This window comes from Anomalospiza imberbis, chromosome 19, assembly GCF_031753505.1.
Source record: "Anomalospiza imberbis isolate Cuckoo-Finch-1a 21T00152 chromosome 19, ASM3175350v1, whole genome shotgun sequence".
NCBI classification, from domain to species: domain Eukaryota; kingdom Metazoa; phylum Chordata; class Aves; order Passeriformes; family Viduidae; genus Anomalospiza; species Anomalospiza imberbis.
Window position 1 is genome coordinate 9,662,082 of NC_089699.1, and position 21,702 is coordinate 9,683,783.

Genomic DNA, 21,702 nt, shown 5'->3' on the forward strand with positions numbered 1-21,702 from the left:
TCTGAATGTTCTACAATTCTAAATTACTTTCCAACAAATTTTCCCTCAAATTCATGTTGTGGACTCCTGAACTCAGGCTCTTGGCTGTAACCAAAAGCTGCAACTGACATCTTCATTTCTCTCCTGGTAAGATGAAAAAAAAAATAAAATAAAACAACATGCTCTTCTGCCTTTTCTCTGTAATGTCATTTATCTTTCTGTGATTCTTATGACAGCTTGTAATGCTTCCAGAACTTTCAAAGCACTTTTCAAATCTCCTTCTGGATGCTAGGGTCTGGCCTCAATTCACCCAGCTGTAAAGTAGCCAAGGGCTTTGCAGAGCAGCAGAGATTTATTTCAGAAGAGTTAAAGGTGGAATAAGCAGTGTCAGACTGCCTCCCTTCCCCTTCAGCAGTTTTTAAGATTGGGCTTAGCTCTTCCAAAGCCTCCTGGGTGAGGTTGGCCACAGGTAGGACAGGATGGGATATAATGCCAAAGCACTATTCGCTCAGCTTCTACTGAGGAAGGTTGATCAGCTTCTGAGAATCAAGTCCCTCAATGGCAGAAAGAAAACAACTTTGGAAACCTTCACTGTCCTTTCTCTCTTCCCGGACACACAGAAAGCACAAGGAATACGAGCCACAGCAAGTGGCACAATCATGGGAACTGAGGGTGAGATCTGTGTTTTACACACACAAAAACACAGACCTCAGTAGAAATGTTCTTTAGAACCAAGACAGAAATTAATTTAGTACTGATCCTTTTCAGACTAGTAGAAATTCTGCTGTGGCAATCCATGTATCTGATTAAAGTAATTATTTAAAAAAATGAGGGGGTTGAAAACACATGGATACACCATTTATAGTTATTGCTCAGTAACTTGGTTGATACTAAAGATGTCATCAAGGAAGGGATAAGAAATTAAACTTGTTCTACCACTGGGCCCTAATTAAACTGTTTAGTGCAGAGATCAGCATAAATAAGGAATTAGCAAACAATGCTGTGAGTAGAGGATGATTTGTAATAGCAGCACATTGATGCACTGGGCTCAGATACTATAATTTGACTGGCAGCACTTTATTAAGTTTTGGCAGCATTTAAGCAGACTGGGAGTGCTGTGATGAAGCTCAAGCACATTAATCCAAGCTCCAGCTCTTGTTAATACTGATGAGTGAAGGCAGTTAATTGAATTATGTATGAAGTACTGATGATTAAATATTTCACTCCTTGCTATAGAATTAACTCTGCTTTATTAACAGCCACTGTTGTCTCTAATAGTGAATGTCACAGGGACCTCTTCTCAGCCATTTACTTTCATTTTTCTAACCATCTGCTCAGGTTGCTTATCTATGTACACATCTATTCCTGCTTGTACTGGCCTTTGAAAGAAGCATTTTTGCTTCTCACAAATGGTTGTGTGATAGTATAAAAGTTCTATTTCCTTACAGAACAAGTTTCAGTGAAACTCTTAAATTAATTTTTCTCACTGACAATAGAATAGGATTCTTCAGATTACATAGCCACAGACTTTTGAATGATACTGTCTCCAGAATGAAATGCAGCATTAATGGGCAATTTTCATTTTGCTTTGATGATGATTTCTACTTCCAGTTTTTACAACATTTAAAAAAATTGTACATAAAACCTCTGCTAACTTTGAGCTTTTTGAATTTAGGGTGCCAACCCTCAAATAAACACCTCGTTGTTACCAGAGCTAGCTATCAAGCCCCAGGATTAACTGACAGGGGCTTCTCCCAGTCAGATCTCTGAATCTGCAAGCATTTCACTGGCCAGATCCCGAGAGGGCATGGAGTTCAGACCAATGAGAATGTCCAGACCGGGTCTTTCAAAAGTCTTTATAAAGGGTAGCCTGGCAAAATAAAGCTCTCTGTGGCACACAAACTTCAGGGGTGAGTTGTGTCTCTGTCTCCTTGCCCCTCACCCACCCCGCATGTGACCTAACACCTTGTTTGACCTTAGACCTTGGAAAAGGCTTCAAAAATTGAGTGACAGCACAGAAACAGCATGGGTGTGGTTTGGATAGTAATGTGTGATCTCATAGCGTGAAAAAACTTAGATTTGGGATTTTTGTATATAGTGATATATGGGAGCCAAGATGGAGAATTTTGGGTGTGGGTTAGTTGTCTTTTTTTTACCTTCTTCTTCCTTCTTCTTCACAAATCTGGGTGGTTTTCTCTAACTGGGTGAAAGATATCCACATTGTGGGTTTCAATGGTCATAACTGGGTTACAAGCATAAATAATATAGATGTCAACTGTTTACTGGATAATTAGGACTTAAATAGCCTTGAACAGACACCATTTTAGGTCACTTTCTCAACCTGTTAGAGAGAGCTCACATCTTGTGAGCTTGTAATAGATAAGGATAACGAACTTCAGAGTGAGACTTCAAAAACAACGTCTCCCGAGTTTTATTCGCCCTGTCCTTGGAGCAACAAAGAGCCTGGCATTCCAACACAGCTGGAATTTTGAACTGCCTATGAAAATATTGATTTGGGAGTCACAGGCTGTGGAACGGATGAGGAGGAGGCTGAGAGCCATCTGTGGAGGAAGCTCTGCTTGTTTCTCAGGGGTTCCAGAGATCATGGCGTGCTGCTGAGGGTGCCAGCAGGCCTGCTGCCACAAGGCTTCTCTGTGCCACCAAACAGTCTCTGGGAAGCCTGCCCACAGAATCATAGCACATATTCCAAACAAGAATCGCTTGGTATTTCTTCACTATAAAAGCTGATGAGTGGCAGATTTTCTTTCAAGAGCTCAGAATTCCAGGGCTCCTCCTGACTGGTTGTGGTGGGGGCATGGCTGTGTGACTCTCAGGAGAGTCACTGCAGCAGAACTGGAAGTGTTTACTTATGACTTTTGTCTTCACTCCCATCTTTTTGGCTTGCCCATGACCTGTTCCAGAGACCATGGCTGAAGAATACCTGATTTAAATAATTTTCCATATTCTTGAATCACTTCTGTTCCTTGAGAACATGTGATGGTTTCTCATGTTACCTTTCTGTTCTCTCAGTTAAACAGAATTTTATCTAGTAAAGAGAAATGGAATCCTCTTCTTGAAGCAAGAACTAACCTTGAGGTTCCCTATTGTTTGTTTACAATCACATTTAACACTCTGAATGGCAATACTGTCCAGAGCTGAGGAATTAAAACCTCAGACATGGAGGATGTTGGTTATTGCTTTAAGACTGACGTGCTTTGGGATGCTTTATAACAAGGAAATCTTACTTCATTTTATTCAGTTAATTATAATCAGTTTAAAAATGGAGATTAGAACAGGAGCTACATACCAGTCTTACATAATTACACATAATGTGTACCTACAAACACATTTTGTAATTCTTCCTGATCAAATTTTAACTTTTTACCTCATTACTATCATTTTGGTTGTGGCAGAATTCAGAAGCAATTCCACACACCCAGATTATTCTCTACACCCTTTATACTGGGGCAAATCTGAGGTAAAAATGCTGAGAAGAGGGTCAGTCCTGGAGACACTAAATTTAGAACAAGAAATACCTACAGAACATGGTGAACTCAGTAGGTGATTCATTTCCTGTTGAAGATGATTCCTAAAAGCTCAAGTATCTCCAGAAGGTCACTCCCACCTTCAGAAAATATACACAACAACTTATTTTTAGAATTATGTAGAAATGCCTTGCCCACACAGTAAATTGGACATATGTTCTTGGATTCAGCTGCCAGTTTTGTTGAAGAATTCTGGTCTGTTTTTAATAAACAGAATTTTGCATTTATTTTGGTCAACGCAAAAACCAATTCTGGATAAAACCACTGCTCATGGACCTTGCAATGAGAGCTAAGTCTAAGTCTAAGCTGACACTCTTATGCTTGGTTGTGGGCTGCTGTTCCTCCTTGAAGTACATTCCTAACTTTAGACACTGCAACTAGAAAGGATGCTGGATTGAGCACGTGCTAAGTGGCATTGCTAAATCAGAGTGAAAGTGGTAACTCCTCTGCTGCTATCCTTTGTTCAATATGGAAATGTTGTTCCTCTATTCCAAACATCCTCTTCCTTTGCTGATTGGCCCCAGTAGCTTCCTGTGTCTGCACAGAACACTGCACATTCACCAGGCCATAAATAGGGGAATGAAATACCCAAACTCCTGTGATCTTTTATCAAATTCATTACCTGCATAGATTCCATACTAGAAATGTGCACAAAATTTCTCGTGTGTAAAACTGGGACGTATTTTTTGTAGGTGAAAGTATAATCAGGCTGGTCTGAGGGTTCAGTGATTGATGTTGTATTTGAAATTTAAAATAAGCCCAAATCCCCAATTCAGCTATCACTGAAAACATTGGTTTGCATAAAATACTCTACATTATTTGCAAATGACAGGGTACAAGCTATATAAAATAATCACAAGAATATTCTGAAGGTGTATGAAGAAACTAGAGCTGAGCATTGTGTACAGTGTAGTACCCGGGGCGGTGAAATTACAAAAAAAAAGAGAGCAGAGTAAAAATTCTTGAGGAACAATAGGAAATGGGGTAAAAAGGTCAGAGAGACATTGGAAACTACCAAGCTGATCCACCTTCTGCATCTACAAATAAGACAATGCGCTTTTCCCAATATTAGCTGGCTGATATTAATTTGTAATTAGATCTTATATCCTGATTTCCTGTGGCTTTTTTCTAGAAAACTCATTTTTAAAAGCCCAAATCCTATCAGTGACATGTTCACAAAAATTATTCAGTGTTAAAAACCATTACAAATGCAAAAATAAAGGGACAGACAAGGGAAAAGACAATGCTGGGAAAAGAAGGTTTTGCATCCCAATAGTTGTTTCAATTCTTAAAAGCAATTAATAAAAATCCAACCTGAAATTATTTGTGCATCTTCATGCAAAGACCTTGGCATTCAAGGAGCACTTTATCCATCTTCACACATCATAAAATTCCACTAATTAAGTTCTCTCTTGTAAAATGATTCATATTTGCTGTTCTTCAACCACTAGATTAATTTTTACCACACGTATATTGTTTCCTGGTATTACAGAAGGCATGCTGTAGATAAATGTTTTGTATGTCAAACATTTGAATCTTAAATGTGAAAAATCTCTATAGTCGTAGGTATATATACAAATATAAATGTGTCTGTATGAAGCTCAACTGGAGAGCCATATGGGAAGATGGTTTTTAAAAAGATGCTTGAAAAACCCAAAACTCCAATATGAGCATGAAGAGAACAATGACAATAAGGTGTTAGAGGCTGGTGAAATATAATATTGTGATCTCCTTCTCTGGCTGTTGATGTTTTGGTTTGTACTACACAACAGCTAGGTCTGTTTGGAGGTTTTGGTTGCAAATATAGGAAGCAGAATTTGACCATTTATTAGTGCAATGCCTAAAGATGCAGGGATTTCTGCTTGCTCTTTGGAGCAGGTGGTTTTATGGAGCTCTGCTGGCGGCTGAATATCTCTGTTGAAGCAGTGGGGTTTAAGGGATGAAATATCCAGCTGAGCTCATGAAAATGCTAAAGGTTTCATCATTTCTGTTAAGCTTCTAGTGAATTCAGACTCTGACAATGAACAAATCTCGGCATTAGCTCAGACAGCCAGTGAGGAGATGTAAATATAGTTGGGATTATGTCCATCCATAATGTGAAATTCTCTATGTATCTGCAATTCTGTCCATTCATAGTATGAAATTCTCTCTGCATTTAAGTTACTTTCTTGTGAAGTATTGGCAGGGACGGAATGGAAAATCAAGTGGTTCTTGACAAGATTACCCACAGCTATACATAGGTGAGGCACAGTATCATCTTGACTTCTCTTAAAATATGTCACAAAGTGAAGATGCAAGTTAGGGAGTGGAAAGACACACCAAATTTAGTGTCTCTGAATAAGGACACTTGAATCTGGTTCTATTTGTTAAACTCCTGCTTTAAAAGAAAAGCACTTTCCTAAAATATCAATTTCCTGCATATTTAACACTACAGTATGGAGGACTCCTGTGAAGTTCAAGACAGTTTTAGAAGTCCCATCAGTAGGAGCTTTGGCATAATCATAGAAGAGCATGTTCTGGGCGGGAATGCCCAGTGCACTGTTTTTGACTGCATATTCTGGCTATAAAAGCAAATATGTCAAGCCACAGAGCGTGACATTTGGAGGGAAAGTGGAGCTTTGTTTTACTGACACAAGACAGAAAGGTTCACTGCCTCTCTCTGCCCAGGCATGGTAAAAGGCAGAGTTGCTGACAACTCTTTAGTGTATAAAAATGTATGGAATTCAAGGAAGAACCCAGTGCACCCTCTACCCAGTCCCACAGGGGTGATGTCTGCAGACAGGTCATGGTACATGATTTAGTGCCCTGTTCCTCTCAGAGGCAGTTTAATGCAGTTTAGGAAAACTGTAGATGTGTGATTGTTAAGCAAAACCACATCTTTAAAATACTTGTGAAAACATTTTCTTACTAAAGCCAGCTGACATTTTTCCAAGAGCTTTGTATTTAAAAGCCTGCAACCTCAGAATCCCCTCTCCTCCAATTAGGATCAGCATGCTCCACAAAATCCTCAATGTAAATATGTCTGCCCAGCAACACTATTATGTACTGAATAGCTGAAGGTGTCTTAATGTACATTATGCATGAAAACCAATGCAAAATGTTGCAGAACAAGGTCAAGAAGGAAACTGAAAATTAAATGCCAGTATCTCAGTAACAGCTTCCTGAAGGGCACATTAGAAACAGTTTACCAGAAATCTTTCTAGAAGGAGGCAAGAAACAAGAACATCTTTCACTTGAATCAGTTTCTGCTGCCTATAGTTCTTTGAAGTCATTTAAGTTTCTCTGGATTTCTATTTGTGGCAGGGTTTAGGAGGTGGGGGGTTAACTGATTCTTCAGTTTTTTTACCCCAATTTCAACCCCTGAGAGAACAGAGGATACTCTTCCAGGCACTGAAGTTCTTTGGAACTTTACAGACAGAATTATGAGGGTCTTCAGGCACTAAACGATACAGTAGGTGCCTCCTCGGACCTTCTTACCTAAGCTAGTTAGATGCCAAACTCTCAGAGCCTTCTGGGAGAAGCTGTGTATCTCAGATATTTACCTTCTTTTCCTTGGCCAGTTATTTGCATTTTAAAGCACTTGAATAAAGTTTGCAGATCTGGCATCATTCTTAACAAGCCACTGGAACTTCGATTGCTACTGTGGAGGCCCATGAGCCTACCAGGGAAGGATCAAAGGCCATGCCCTGGAAGGGTAGACCACAGGCTTCAAGTATTCTCCACAAGTTAAGGTGAGGAAAAAGGCTTCCCCCATGGTGCTCTGTGGCACCATGTTAATTGATCCCAGTTCTGCCTTCCCTATTGGCCAGTTGACTTTACTGACCCCTTTTACCACGTTTGTACCCCAGTTCTAGAAAGTTCTCTGTTCCCTGTTTCCCCACTGGTTCTTGTATCCCCACCTATCCACCCAGGCATTCCCTACTGGTTCTTGCCCTTTGCCCTGCCTATGTCCCGCCCCTGTGCCCTCAGATCACTGGTCCCCGACGCTGTGCCGCGCCACCTCCCTTTCCCTACACCTAAACCTGGACCATCTTTTATTCCCTGTCTTCTATTCCTGGACTCCTTTGGCGTCTGGCTTCACTAAAGCCTGTTGGAATTCCATATAGAAGACCCTTCAGCTTTCTGTTCGTCGAGCTATCCATGGTGTGTGTAGACAGTGTGACTGTTTATATGCCTGCCTGAATTCCTTCCAGTGGAGGTGCTTTTGGGAAGGTAGCGGCAATTCACCATCTACTCATGCTGCTACACTAAACCAGTTCTGAAAGTGAAAACTGGCAGAAAAAAAAAATTCCTGTATTTCAATCCGCACTTTCTAAATTAAAATGTATTGTCTGTGAAACCAAGAAAGTTTCTGTTTCTTCTGTATTTCATAATATTCACATTCTCGAGCTCCTTCCTGTCTTTACATTTACAATCTAATGGTGTTTTAGGCAGAGTTTTAATGCAAAAACTACGCAAATGAAAAGTGTTTATTATGAGAAATCGATACCAATAACAATAAATATTCATGACTTGATGTAACAAGCTGGAAGAGTTTCTGAGTCATCTTCTACAGCGATTACTTCCTTAAGCAAGTATCTGAAACTGCCCAGATGTAATTTATTAATGTGTTAATTGAGAGAAGGCTGTGAACAGAGTAGTTACAGAATCAGCAACAAAGGACAAATAATGGTAAGGCAGACAAAACTGTGAAGAGATAGGAGAAGAGCTTCATGTCTTTTAATTCAATGAAATTTTTGCCACTTGAATTAGTACTTTTCCTCTGGCCTTTCTAGAATTCCAGAGTGGTTTCCCTGAGAGGTGTAGGAATTGAGTCATATCTCTACAGTGTAGTGACTGGAAAAAACACAGACCCTGTTTTAAGTCAACAGAATCACTTTATTAAGCACATACCAGTATTTCTATGTTTCTTCAGTGTACAAGTTTAGGATCAAACTATGCAGCCACGGTGATTAGGAGACTAACCAATCACACAAAGAAATGGCAGAGCAGATGTTTCTTGCTCTTTTATCTTGGACATTCTCACACATACCACATAGCCTCCACAGTCCAGTGTTCTGGGCTGCTTAATTGAAGCATTCTCACATAGGTTTTTATGGCTGCAGATGATCTTTGGTATGCACCTTCTCATGGGAAAAAGGTGCTTATAAAGGTCAAGAGGAGCAGCTGCTTCAACACACAACTCTTATGTCACAGCTCAACAAATATGTAATTTTCATCTTTCTTCCCCTCTTGGTTACTCTTTTTTTACTAAACCAGGCACAGGAGTTGCATGAAGAATCATGTAAAATAAGTTGGGAAAAAGTATTTAAAATTCTATCTAAATATGAATTTTCTGTGGACAATGTTCTTAACTGGGAAAGTAAATCCAGGTCTTTGGCAGTGAGAATGATATGACCATTGTCCCGAGACAGTTAAATGGCAGGACTTCCATCGGTTTCACCAGGCTCTGGGTGAGGCACTACCTTCTCCCTACGGCACTCTCTAAAACCAAACCAACACAAGTCCTGGCACAAAGCAGTGAGCCCATAAACATAAAATTACAATGAGCAATAAAACCTTGAGAGACTAGTTTCACTATTAGTTTAATTTATACTCCTGTTAACCAATTTTAAATGCACATTAAAATATTAAGTAATTCTGAAGATGTCAGTGTGTGGATAATAGAGCCTGCCAAGGTCATGCAATATAAATGTTTCAGCCACAGCCTATTAGACTTTAGTAATTTGTTCTTTATTTTAAGAAAGTCTAATCTGAAGGAAGAAAAGCCATTTGAAGATGCTCAATTGCAGGACAGGAAGAGCAAAATGGAATCTGAACTCCCTCCTGGGAAATGCCCAGACATGCACTCGTGAAAGGGAATTCTGTTGCCATGACCTACGTAACCCAGTTTGGAAATACGGAAGAGTTGACTCCATAATCTGAGATGTTCTCTCCTATGTCATATGCTATATTATGAGTCATACAGAACAGCTAAATCCCGCAGTTCTAAATTGGGACTAAAGCTGGGAATTAGCTGTCACTCCCAGCTGCATCCTGATATGGCTTTAACTGCACCTGACTGAGATTTGGAGGAGCAGCTCCTCTCACAGCTGAGCATCCTGTTCATCCTGTACCTGTTACTGCTGTGGTAACACCAGCATTATCCCAGTGCACAAGTTTAATCCTCCCATTCAGCCCCTCTCCTTCATGAGAAGCAAAGGATGCAGTATTAAAACGTGATTTCCTCAAAAAGCACATTATTAATGGAATTGCAGTGTAAACACTCTAGGACAAAAGAGATGGAGGCTCACTGCACAGCTGTGGAAATAAATAATTTCACTGCAGTTAAAAAACTTGGAAAGAGATGGTTTTAAATAAAACCATTGTAAAGGGAATATAATCTTGTAAATATTGATTTTTAATTTCTTTTAAAGAATCAGCTTCTGATGGCCTTTATTCAAGGGCTGTAGCATTTGTCTCAACAAGCAAATCCCACTGTTTCCAGTATGACCTATTTTCAGACAGAAGTAATAACCTAGGATTTTTCAACTGGCAGCAGCTCTTGCTTTTGTAGCTACTACTTCAGCCAGACTTGTATATCCTAATTATTCTAGTGTAGGAACCACATGATGCCTGGATTTCAGAGATTCAACTAAACCCAGCTTGACCAATTTCATAAGCAAGGAGGAAAAATCTGATCTCTTCATCTATCGATTGAAATGTCATTGTTTTACTGCAAGTGCTTTCAGCCTTTGGGTTTCATTTTTAACTGGAACAAGTTGCTGTGGAATTGGGAGGTTCCTTGGCCTGGACATATCCACCCTCCTTCCTACTTTGCCTCTGAAGTTATAGTATGAGGTAGTGCCAAAATGTCACTGCAGATAATAATTTGTAACATTCCTCAGCTCTATTAATGCAGTGGCAGCTCTGGTAATGCCTGTGCAAGAGGTGCCAGGCCCTTAGTGCCCATCCTGCTGCTTCTCTGCTGGGGCAGCTGCACTGCTCCATGTCAGTTAGCCAAAGCACAGGGCTGATTCAAAGGATCTGCAGGAACATTTTTTTCTTCTTTAATCAACAGCACAATGATGCCAGGCAGACCAGCCTGATGGCAAAGGCATTTCTAAACTGGCTGCATGATTCTCTCCCAGCCTCCAACTGCTGTCTTGAACTCAGCTTATCCATTTTTCCATTTATTCTGCATCTCATTTAATATTTGTAAAATGACCTCTCTGAATAAAGACCTTCATTCTTCACCAAAACCCTCATGACAAATTCAAGATTAAAGACACAGGAAGAATAAATTAGAGGTCACAAAAGGGTCCTAAAGAACCACCTCTGTGTTGGGGTAGAACGTCTGCTACGTGTTCTGGTGTCAAGTGAAGAACTTCCAGTGTGACCTGGTTATTTTGTGCTCCATCCCTGAGTATTTTTATCAGTCATACAGGCTCTGAAAGGCTGCAGGCCAGGCTGTTGTCTACAAGCACTTGTGAATTACAGACAGCCATTTGCACTGCTGTAGTTAACGACCTGTCAGATTTCCCATTATAATGTTATGCTGTTATTTTCAGGGTTTATGTCCTGGCTCTAAAGTTGGCAACTGCTTGGTCTGGAAACACTGATGCATTTTTTTTTGTTACGTTTATAAATATAAAATGAACAAGTGCCCTAATACAAAATCAGTCTCTATTCAGAAAGGTAAAAGGTGACAATTTTAAGTAATATTTTCAGTGCTAGAAAAAAAAAATCAGTAAGATTCGGGGAGGTTCCTTTTTTGGGCAGAGTCATTAACCATAATAATGCAATTTACAGCTTGCAGGGGCAGCAGTTTTCCAGAAATGCATTAAGTAGGTGACTGTATTTTGTGTTGAGTTCTGAGAGGATAAATCTTTCACTGACCACAAATAGTATGTGCCCAGATATGCAGTGATGGGGTGATGGTATAGAGTATCTGTATTTTAATCTGTGTAAGTAACAGCATGGAAAACTTATCCAAATAATAATTCCACATCCTCCTTGGCAGGCAGATGTAAATGGTGAGCATGGATTTTGCTCCTGAGTATGTGCAATGTATTCATGGTTCAGTGAATTCAAAAGCGACCTTTTTAGAGAGGCGTTATGACAGGAGGAAATTTTCACTAAGTACAAATGAGCGGTTTCAGACTATCAAGTCTCCAGCAATTCTGTATTTGAGGAGTCTGAGGAATCCTACACATACACATACATGGACTTTCAAAAATAAAGTCAGCAGGTTACTGAAGAAATGCTATTATCAAATAACCCTGTGAATCCATATTTACAAGTAAAATCATAGCTGTCTATTAGGAAAGTACTTACATACCATAGGATGTATCCACCTTTAGGTAAAAGTCTTATTTCCTTTTCTTTTTGATTTCTTAATTAGGAAGGGGACAGGATTTGACAGAGAGGTTTTTTGTTAGTACCAGTGAAGCTTCAGTGACAATAACCAACAGGCAGTTACTCTGTGTAACCATGCACAGAGCAGTGGTGTGATTTTACTTCTCGAGAGTTTATTTTAACCACAGATGAGGGTGTAGCTGTAGTGACCTTATTTTCCTCTGTATGATGTAGCAAATTCTACACTAAATTGCACTAATGAGATGTACAAATTAAAAGCTGCACACTGTGTTTATATAAAGTCCTCACTGGTGTTGGGTCCATCACCAGTGTTATCGGAATCATCTTCCTGAAGTCACTGTAATATCCTGATGTGAACAGTCTCCGTGAAAGAGAAGCTGAATTCCTACCTGACAGTCACAACTGTAACTGTAGTACTCTTGAAATTCTTCATCGAGGTATTTTACAAGAGTAATTTTTGTAAGTGGGATAATGACAGGAGTAGCAGTGGGGCAACCTCTTAATGCCACTCATTATCCCTGTTTCCATGTTATATTACAATCCCTTCCAATTCTATCTCATCCCACACAGATTTATGGGATGAGCAAGCAAACATAAGCTGGAGCATTGTAACCCTTCTCTGATTAAGTCCAATTACATTCCACTGGGGAAGAACATTTTTAGCACAGAAAAATACTATTCCTTATTATTCTCAGTGACTTCTTTCTCCAAAGGACACTAACTTCTTTTACACTATACCATGAAGAATCTATAAAGAGGGTTTTTATGTAGGAAGTGATGATTGCTACTGTTTTGTACAAAAACACATGCACACCCACAAGAAAACTACTACGACACGGTAATTAACAGCCAGAGCTCCAAGTCCCCTCCTTACATAAGGAACTGTGGCAGATGTCTACTCATTTTCAGCTTGAATTATTAGCTTAAAAAAGTCCTTGAGCATCTGAGCAGCAATTAATTCTTCTATCAGATTTCTTTGTGCTTCAATTCTACTCCTCTAAGTCATGGTTACCACTAAAACGTCCAGTGCCAAAGGATGTCAAGAACTCCTTAGATACCCTGTGAAGATTAGCCTGTCAAGCTATAGGGTAAGATAAAACTTTTTGAATATATCAGTACATACATCCAGCACTGAACAGGAGTCTTGCTTCTGGCCCTTAGAACTTTCCTGAATAATCCTTCCAAGTAAGTAGTTATGAGCTTTCAGTTATTAATGACTTAGTCACAGACCACTGTTCCAACTGCTTTTATACTCAGCTTGTCAAGAATATCACAGAATGCTTTGGGTTGGAAATGACCTTAAAGATCATCCAGTTACACCCCCTAAACCCTTTCCTGTATACACCAGTGTTTGTCCTTGGGATTCCTTCCCTTGCTTTTAGGTCACAGTGAAGAACCTAAAAAAAGAAAGGTTCCTAATACTAGTCTTACCCTTTTTATCCCAAACCCCAATTTTTGATGGTCCAGCTAAGGTAGTGCACAGGGATGATCCTTCTTTTCTTAAGCAAAAGCTTAAGAAGATGTGCTCATCATGTAACGATGAACCCTTGTAAGATCACACAGGTGGCTTGCTAGCTTTCCACCTCAAGGTTTTGGAGAGATTGTAAACACACAGTGTGTAGGACAGCACATGTTTTGGATACTACTCTCTGAATATATGCCCAAATGGCTTTAACCTCTTGAACTTCTTCCCAGCTAGAAGCCATCACCCATGCAGGTTTTGGTAGCTACAGTTGTACAAAAAATTCCTGGTACTTAATTGTTCTTTGTGCTTATAACCCATATTTAGTGTCACTGTAAGGTAAACAGCATCCGCTTCAGGACAGCGGGAAAGAGGATTTTCAACTTCATCAGAAAGTATCTGGAGTACTCCTACACCAGAAATGTTATGTAACCTAGCAGCAAGTGTGAGGGACAATAATTGACACAGATCTGCAAGTCATTGCCTACAAGGTTCTCCTTATTTGCACTTTCCTGAAGCGGAAGAGGGACACCGCTCATGTCCTGGCAAGGGAACCTGCGGATGCAGCAGGACAGGCCCTGGACAGCTGGTGGCACAGCAAGGTCCAACCTGGCACTTCATGTGTTGGTTATAACAAGGGAAAGCTTGACCTTTGCAGTGCCTAGTGGGACTAGGAACAGGCAAGAAGACAATTTGAATCATTTGGTCACGTCAGGATAAAGCAAAGGCCAGGATACATCTGCTACATGCAATTTTCCTTTTGTGGATACCAATCTGAGGACGAAACGCCACAGCTAAGAAAGATAATCAGGCTGTTAAAAGAAAAGGGATCTGAGACCACATTAGCGAAGAACCGTGTTTCAGTCATAAGTTTGTGAAGGTTTAAAATTTTAGGTTTTCAGAGCGCTTTACTGCTGTTAGTTCACTTTGCTGGCCCCATAAAACTTTTTTTTTGTTTAATGGAAGGACTGAATTAGAGGGAAAACAGCATTTAGAGATCTGTTTGCAAAATGGCTGCAGTTACAGGCCATATGTAAAACAGTGACTTTATTGAAAAGGCCCTTTTAGAGAGGACTGCATAGATGGGTGTTCAGAGGAGTGGGAAGGACCTCAACACAGCAATTTTTGAGTTTCATGGCAGTGACAAAAGCACCTGTAAAGGGTGATCCCTGGTCCCAAGCTCCTTGGTCAAGTGAGAACAGGGGCTGTGGGAACCAAATCATGGTGCCATCAGGTGTTGTAACTGGGAAACAGTCCATATTGTATTATATATGTTGCATAATATTTAACTCCCACATAAAAATGTTTTTAAAATCTAGTATCCTTTCTAGCTACATGATTTGTAAAGAGTCAGATTTTGCAGAATTAACAAAAGAAGTGAGAAACCAGGAAAATATCTGCTATGAAACATATCTCCTTCAAGCTAGCTTTTACTGACAACCAAAGCTGACATATTACATATACTAACCAAAGTTCAAATCAGTAAATGAATGATTTCCAGTATCTGTGTTCTAGCACCCTGAATAAATGAACTGTTCCAAAATATTGCTTTCTAAAAGAAAAACTGCTATTATTGTTCCAATAAATAATTATATATGGCTGGTTAATTTCTCAGAGGCAGCAGCAGACTGCATGATTTTGAAGGGTGTGTGCAGACTGTTTAAAGTACTGCTGTAGCTCAGACAGCACCACTGTTTTTACTGATAAGCAAAATGCACCAGATGGTGAGTGATATTGCAGCCTCCTGAAGTTCCAAAATAAGACCAGGAGAGATGTTATACTTAGAAAATTGAGCAGTGCAGGAGTAGTAATCAGCAGGTTTGGTTTTTGCTGTTCAGGCAGCCACACTAAGTGATCACCATCTCAGTGTATGACACCGACCCCTCTGTGACTGCAGGGTGGCACAAACTGAGAACTGACAGTTTAACAAGTGTGTGGGTTTGAAGTTTTTCATTGCTCAGTTTCAAGCCATGGACAAACAGTTCATGATTCTTACAGTGACCTGCCCATGAAAGATTATTTTTGAACATGTACATAAAGACATTTCTAATTTCAAAAAAAGCTCAAAGCTGTAATAAAATAAATTTTAAGCCCAGACAGGAGAAACTAGGGACGCTAGAACTGCCTTTGTGGGCCATAACAAAAGCACATGGGGACAGCGAGAAGTGTAAAATGAGGTTTTGGCACTCATGCTCAAGCTTGTAATTGTTTCAGACTTCTTCTCCCTTGTAAATCATTATGAAATTCATGCATTTCCTCCTTGCAGGCAGTTTCTCAGTGCTTCACAACCAGTGCCCATGTTTTGAGCCAGTACAGAGTTGCCAGCTGGTTAAGGTTAGGGCATAATCCCACCAACAGGATTCTTGCAAAATGCAGGAACAGCATCAGAGAACTCCAGCAGTCTTTTCCCTTTTAGTGTAAAACAAGTTGTGAAGGAACCATGAACAAAGGATTTCTCATCTCAGAACCTCAGGGAAAAAGGTGGGCTTTGACTGGTGATCTGTGGCCAATAATTAATCCTAGTGGATAGAGACCTTTATCTGGAATTAGAGCTCATTTACAGCTTTTATTACAAGGAAGCAGAACATAATTTGCTCCCTCAACAATGTTCACTCATTATTGGATGGATTTCCTCCTGTTAGCTGAGGTTGGCACTAGCACCCTGTAAAGTAACTTTAGATTTGGTATAATTCAGCAGGGGGGCCCAAAGACAATGTCTTTCCTGGGAACGAAACATGCTTGTACTATCACATAGTCCAGAGTTTCCACAACAGGATGGAGGTTTGCCAAATGCACTCTGTGATCACAAATTAGATTTAACAACCTTTATATTTTATGCTTATCAAAGCCCACTTTCATAATGGTATGAAAAAACAGGACCAGTATGAAAAGAATCAATACAATCACAAAGATTATCAAAGGTTATACACATCTATTTGAAGAAACAACAAGGTTACCAATGAATTTGGAATATGAGTGTCTTGGTCACCTGGAAATTGCTTGCATCACTTCAGTGATACCACATATTCATAGTCACAGCCAAAGAAAAGACATGAAAAAGGTTATTTAAAGGTGTTTTAACCCATCAAGAACTACTTTGATATTCCACACTGGAAAAAGTCGATGTAGTAAGCATTTGTAATAATATAAATTATTTTATTATTATGCAAATCACCATGCATAAAGGAAAGTATTCCTTCTTCATTCTTGAACATTCCCTGAAGTTTAATTTAGAACCTAATTTGCATTCAATTAACATTTTGAAGTTCTACTTACTTTCTACTTTGTTTGCCTACATGATTTAAATAATAAGAGCAATTCTTTGCTTGTAGAACAGGTGAGAGATGGAGAGTGGTTTCTGCTTCAGTAGCAGATACACAAATCCAGCCTTGATGAACATTCCCTCCTGCACTTGAGAACTCTGCAACTCTCTTTCAAGGCTAGGCACCAAGACAGACCTGAGCCACAGTTCCTGGGCTGAGAGAACCTGCCAGCTCTCAATGCTCCCTTCTCTTGGAGCACTGAAAAGAAGCGAATTTGGGAAAGACACTGCGAGCGATCTTGTACCTCATCTCTGCCTACATCTTTCCCTTCTGTGAGATATACATCACTGACTGTTGTTCAGTGGCTTATAGCAGGAAAACACCTGTGTCCAGATGAACATTAGAAAGGGATTTAAATTATTTTTTTCTAAAATCTATCCCAGAATATGGGGAGTCTGGATTTGGGTAACAATGAAATATGGCTTGATTTTATGAACTGCTCAATGGCAAATCTGCATAAGATCCAGTGTGTTTTTAGGACTTGGCTTAAATGCTTCCAAAACAGACTAAGCAGAAAAACTTATGAATGGCACATTCTATCCCAGGCATATTGTGATACACTCCTAACTGCATTCTTACACAGCTCTCCATGGAAGAAGTAAGAGTTCAAAGAGAGACAGTGACTTTACTTTGAAGTAGGTGAAAAGTATTTACCCAGCTAAAGCCGTGATAGACAAACTCCAGCAACTCCTCCTGGAGTGTTTTACAATTATATTGCCCCTAATTAATCATCTCTGCATTTGTGGCTGCTCCCTCAAGCAGCTGGATTCATGTCAGTCGTATCAGCTGAGATGCCAGTTCTGAACTGCAGTGACAGGCTGTTGGACAGACACTCCTTTCTAGTATCTTTGGGGGTGTTCACTTCCAGCCCTGGGTCAGAATGAACAGCTGTGGGAAGAAAACATCCTGGCAGATGGCTGTAGCTGTTTGCTGTGTGCACATCAGCAACTCCAGCAATAGTTCCTCAGTCTGCCTGGCAGCTCTCACCTCTCAGGTGCTAATTAGCCTCTCACGTGAGATCTGATAAGGGACTGCCACCAACACAGATAAACTTAATATGCACCAACAGATCCTTTGTGATGTGTTAGTCTGAGAGCACAGCCATAAATGCAGCCTTGAAATACTTTAAATACGGTTTTCAAAGGCTTCCAAATCTACAAGAAAAAATAAGTTGTTTGTACTGTAAAGTCTCATGGGAATTTTCTCTTCTGCTGAGGCTGACATGTTGCAGAGTTGAATTTGAAAGAAACGTTGCTTCAGTACTGTTCATTACGACTTTCTGGACCAGTTCTTGAGAATGTGTGCTGGGTTAGTCAGATATTCAACACCTTGGTAATTCAGGTTTCCCTCAGAAAGGAGGAGTCCCTCTACATCACTCCAAAAGGTCTTCCTACCCAGAAGTTCCTGAGTCATCACTGTTTCCTCATTCATCCTCCAAGGATGTTCCTAAGCCTAAATGTCTCACAGGATTAAGACTAGAACACCACAAGCATGAACTGAGCACAGGTTTCTTTACATTCTGACAATTATATTATTTTTCTCAGTAACTTTAAATTTAGGCCTGTTTAGCAAATATTTTTTTCATTCTTTTTCTGCTGGGCATCTACCCGAGTTATGCAACTCAGGAAGGCTGAAATCAGGTGATTATATTCTCCAGGTTTCTTCCCCTGCTGTCCCTATGAGGAACTAAACATGCACAACACACTGGAGTGTCTCTGACAGCCCAAACCAATCTCAAGTACATCTGAAAAGCTAGTTTATACTACATCAATATGTAATTAAGCTCCAGGCCTGTAGATTTTCACAACCATTTCAGTGCCAGAAATGTGTGGGCTGAAATATTTCATCTCATTTGCACTAGATTTCTTAACAAGACAATCAGCATTCTGGGAATTTCAGATGACTGTCAGGCTGTAACAGTTCTCACAACAGTGAAAGTAGCTGATGATAGGTCAAATCTACAGATCCTAAGGAATAGCTCACAACAGCCAATATATTCTACTATTATGAGAAAATAAGGATCACGTAGCAGTTTTCTTGATGCATTCATGATAAAACTTGAAGCACTAGTTTACCTTGTAAGATATAGCTAATATACATAAATTAATGCATATTAATCTCAATCACACTGAAAAGATACTGCACAGAATCCTTTTAGCTGCCTCTTGATTATTTATCATTTACTAAATCTCAATGAAACCCAGTTATTTAGTTTTTTTCACTCATACTTTGTTTACTAAACAAAAATCAGTGACAATTGCATGTAGTGGGTTCCTGTCCTCATCTACTCTAAAATCTAATCTAAAATTGTAGAAATGCTATTACCTAGAAGTGCTGCGACAGATAAATGATTTCATTCAGTTAGCAGTAATACTTTTCAGTCCCTTTCCCTTTTCTACACACAGAACTACACATTCACAAAGCAGCATCATGTTGGTTTTACTGAGAGAAACCAGGAATGTCATTAAAGTGAATTCTTCACTGAAAAACAGCCATGGTCTTTGGATGATGGATTAACAGAAACCTTTCTGTGCTTCACAATAATGTGATGCTAAGTACTTGTCAACTAAAAATCTTTGCAATGAAAACAAATCAACCCAAAATATCTTCCCCAAATCCAACTATATTAATTCCGGTGAAAAAAAAAAAATTAAGGAAGTCTAAAATTTTAAAATTACACTTACCAGGAACAAAGCTTCCCTGGACCACCTCCTTATAAGCCCACCAGCCTTCATGGATTTTTGGTGAATTCTGTTGAGCTAGAAAGAAATAATCAAAGAAACTATAAAATTAGGGCCAAACATAGGACTTAATCAGCTAAATTTTAGGAACTTTAAACAGGGTACTATCCTCTACAGAAGAGTCACACAAATTCCTAGGTGATCTTTATTCAATTTATAGAATATGCTGTGCATATATATCTTGGAGAACTTTGTCCCTCTTCGTCACACAGTAAAATATACTCTGCTTTGGAAGACTTGATCATGAAACTTAACAACTCTGGTAGAAAATGAGGATTTATAGCACTACCATTGGCTTCTGTACCACCTATAAAATCAATATGGGATAAAGATGCAGAGAAAAAGAGTGCTCAGTAGTCAATACCTGAGTCCAAGTTGTCTGACTGAACAGCAGTTTCTGCCCTTCCTTTCCTGAGTTTTACAATGATCTCTCACTTTGCGTGCAAAGAAGTGGCAGAGTGAACCACAGCCAATAATATCTGTGTCTGTCACTGCTTCACATCATCCCACGAGCTTTGAGTTCCAAAACCAGGCCAGAAAGGCACAACCCACAGCTTCCCCAACACTGCTCAGGTTCCAGTGCTGAAGCAGGAATTTGGTTTTTTCCATCTTCTCTGTCTGTGTTGGTAGATTTTCACAATCAGAATGGGACTGCTGGGATAAGTTCCTTGAGATTTTATTGCAGCATCAGCCTCATTACATGGTTGAGACAATAGAAAGACGGCAATAGCTCACATCTTGACAGCTGCAGCCAAAGATTTATTTGTTACAGAGCATTTAAAAAACTTTCTAGCCAATAGCATATTGCTAAAGCTTACAGACAATTGTTCTAGCCAATCACTAAAAGGACATGTACACCTGCTTCACACAATGCTTGCTTGTATGCTCTCTATTAACAATACACAGTACTTCATTATTAAACTTAAAACCTTCTACTATCTTGCTAAGCATATTTTTCTACAGTCTTAAGGTCTATCTTAGCCAAGCCTAAAACTCAAGCTATTGTTTAATGTCCTTGCTTACTTTTTCTACTTTCACACTTTGCAGCTGCAGCTATTTCCAAGTTTTCTGTTCTTTCTAAGGCCTGCTTTTACAGCTTTCTGGAAATCTTTTTACCTTTACTATATCCCACATTTCCCCCTCTTGGTACAACCACAAAGAAACTCTCTTAACTTTGTTGCTTATTAACTACCTTGCATTACATCTACAATATGTATTTATTTTTGCTTGTTTCAGGCACCTCTCTTATTTGCTTATTTGCTATTTTACACCTCAGCAATTTTTAATGCTATAAAAGATCTAGTCTATTCAAAGGATATAAGTCAAATTTGACAGTAGTTACTATTTATGGTTCTAGTAAGTCTCATCCGTTCCAAGGTCTTAATTCAAAGCCTTCATATGTGTCTATACTTGTATCCATTGTCTCTGTAAGATCTTAAGAACTTTCTGTGATTTTATTTCCTACATCTCTCTCTTGTGTGATAAAAACTTCGTTGATAATTTTGTCCATCATTTGTTGCACACACCCAAGTATATAAGGTGCTATTAATAGTACCACCATGAAAACTACTAACATACACAAACCTATTTTACAAAGTTCCCTTAACTAAGATGCAAAGCTCCATCATTTGAACAAATGAACTAACCATGATTCACCATGTTCTTTCATTTGAGCTGTTAGATCTTTCAGCTTTTGTATGCTTTTGTGGATGGATTCAGAATGGTCAGACAGATTCATACAACACAATCCTTCAAATTCCTCCCAACCATGTCCATGTGCCAGTAAAAGAAAACCAATTGCTGCTCTGTTTTGAAGGGTTGCATGTCTAACACTGCTGACATCTGTCAGCATATCACTGATTGCAATGGATGTGGCATTGGTTTCCTTACTCAGCCAACAGCTAACTCGATCTGTTTCAATACCATGGCAGAAGCAAGTTGGGGAAGAAGTAAACCTGCTGAAACTCTTTTCACAGCTTTCCAGGGCCTACAATCACTGTTACAATTTTCCTCATATTGATGGACTAATCTTTTTCCTCTCTGATTTTTCTTAATGACTGTCTTAGCACTAGGCGCTAGTACAGTAAGTTGTCCAATACCGCACGGACCACCTTCAAGGTGTGAGGGGATATCTTTTTAAGCCCTTTCTCCACAAATGAACCCATATCCTTTTGGTAATTGTCGTGGATATTGGTCAACCCTGGAAAGTCCACTCCAACTATCTGAGTAATTACACCAAAAACTCGAGTTTCTGTAAGCAGAATAATTGGGAGTGATATTGTATTTCAGAGGAT

General features: G+C 39.4%; 1 protein-coding gene across 1 annotated transcript in view; it reads right to left on the minus strand.

Annotated features, from left to right (window-relative positions):
• CA10 (carbonic anhydrase 10) overlaps nt 1–21,702 on the minus strand; it is a 178,585-nt gene that overhangs the window by 120,808 nt on the left and 36,075 nt on the right. The window contains exon 2 of the mRNA XM_068209647.1: nt 19,352–19,426. Coding sequence (XP_068065748.1) covers nt 19,352–19,426 — 75 coding nt within the window. The remainder of the gene's footprint in view (nt 1–19,351; nt 19,427–21,702) is intronic.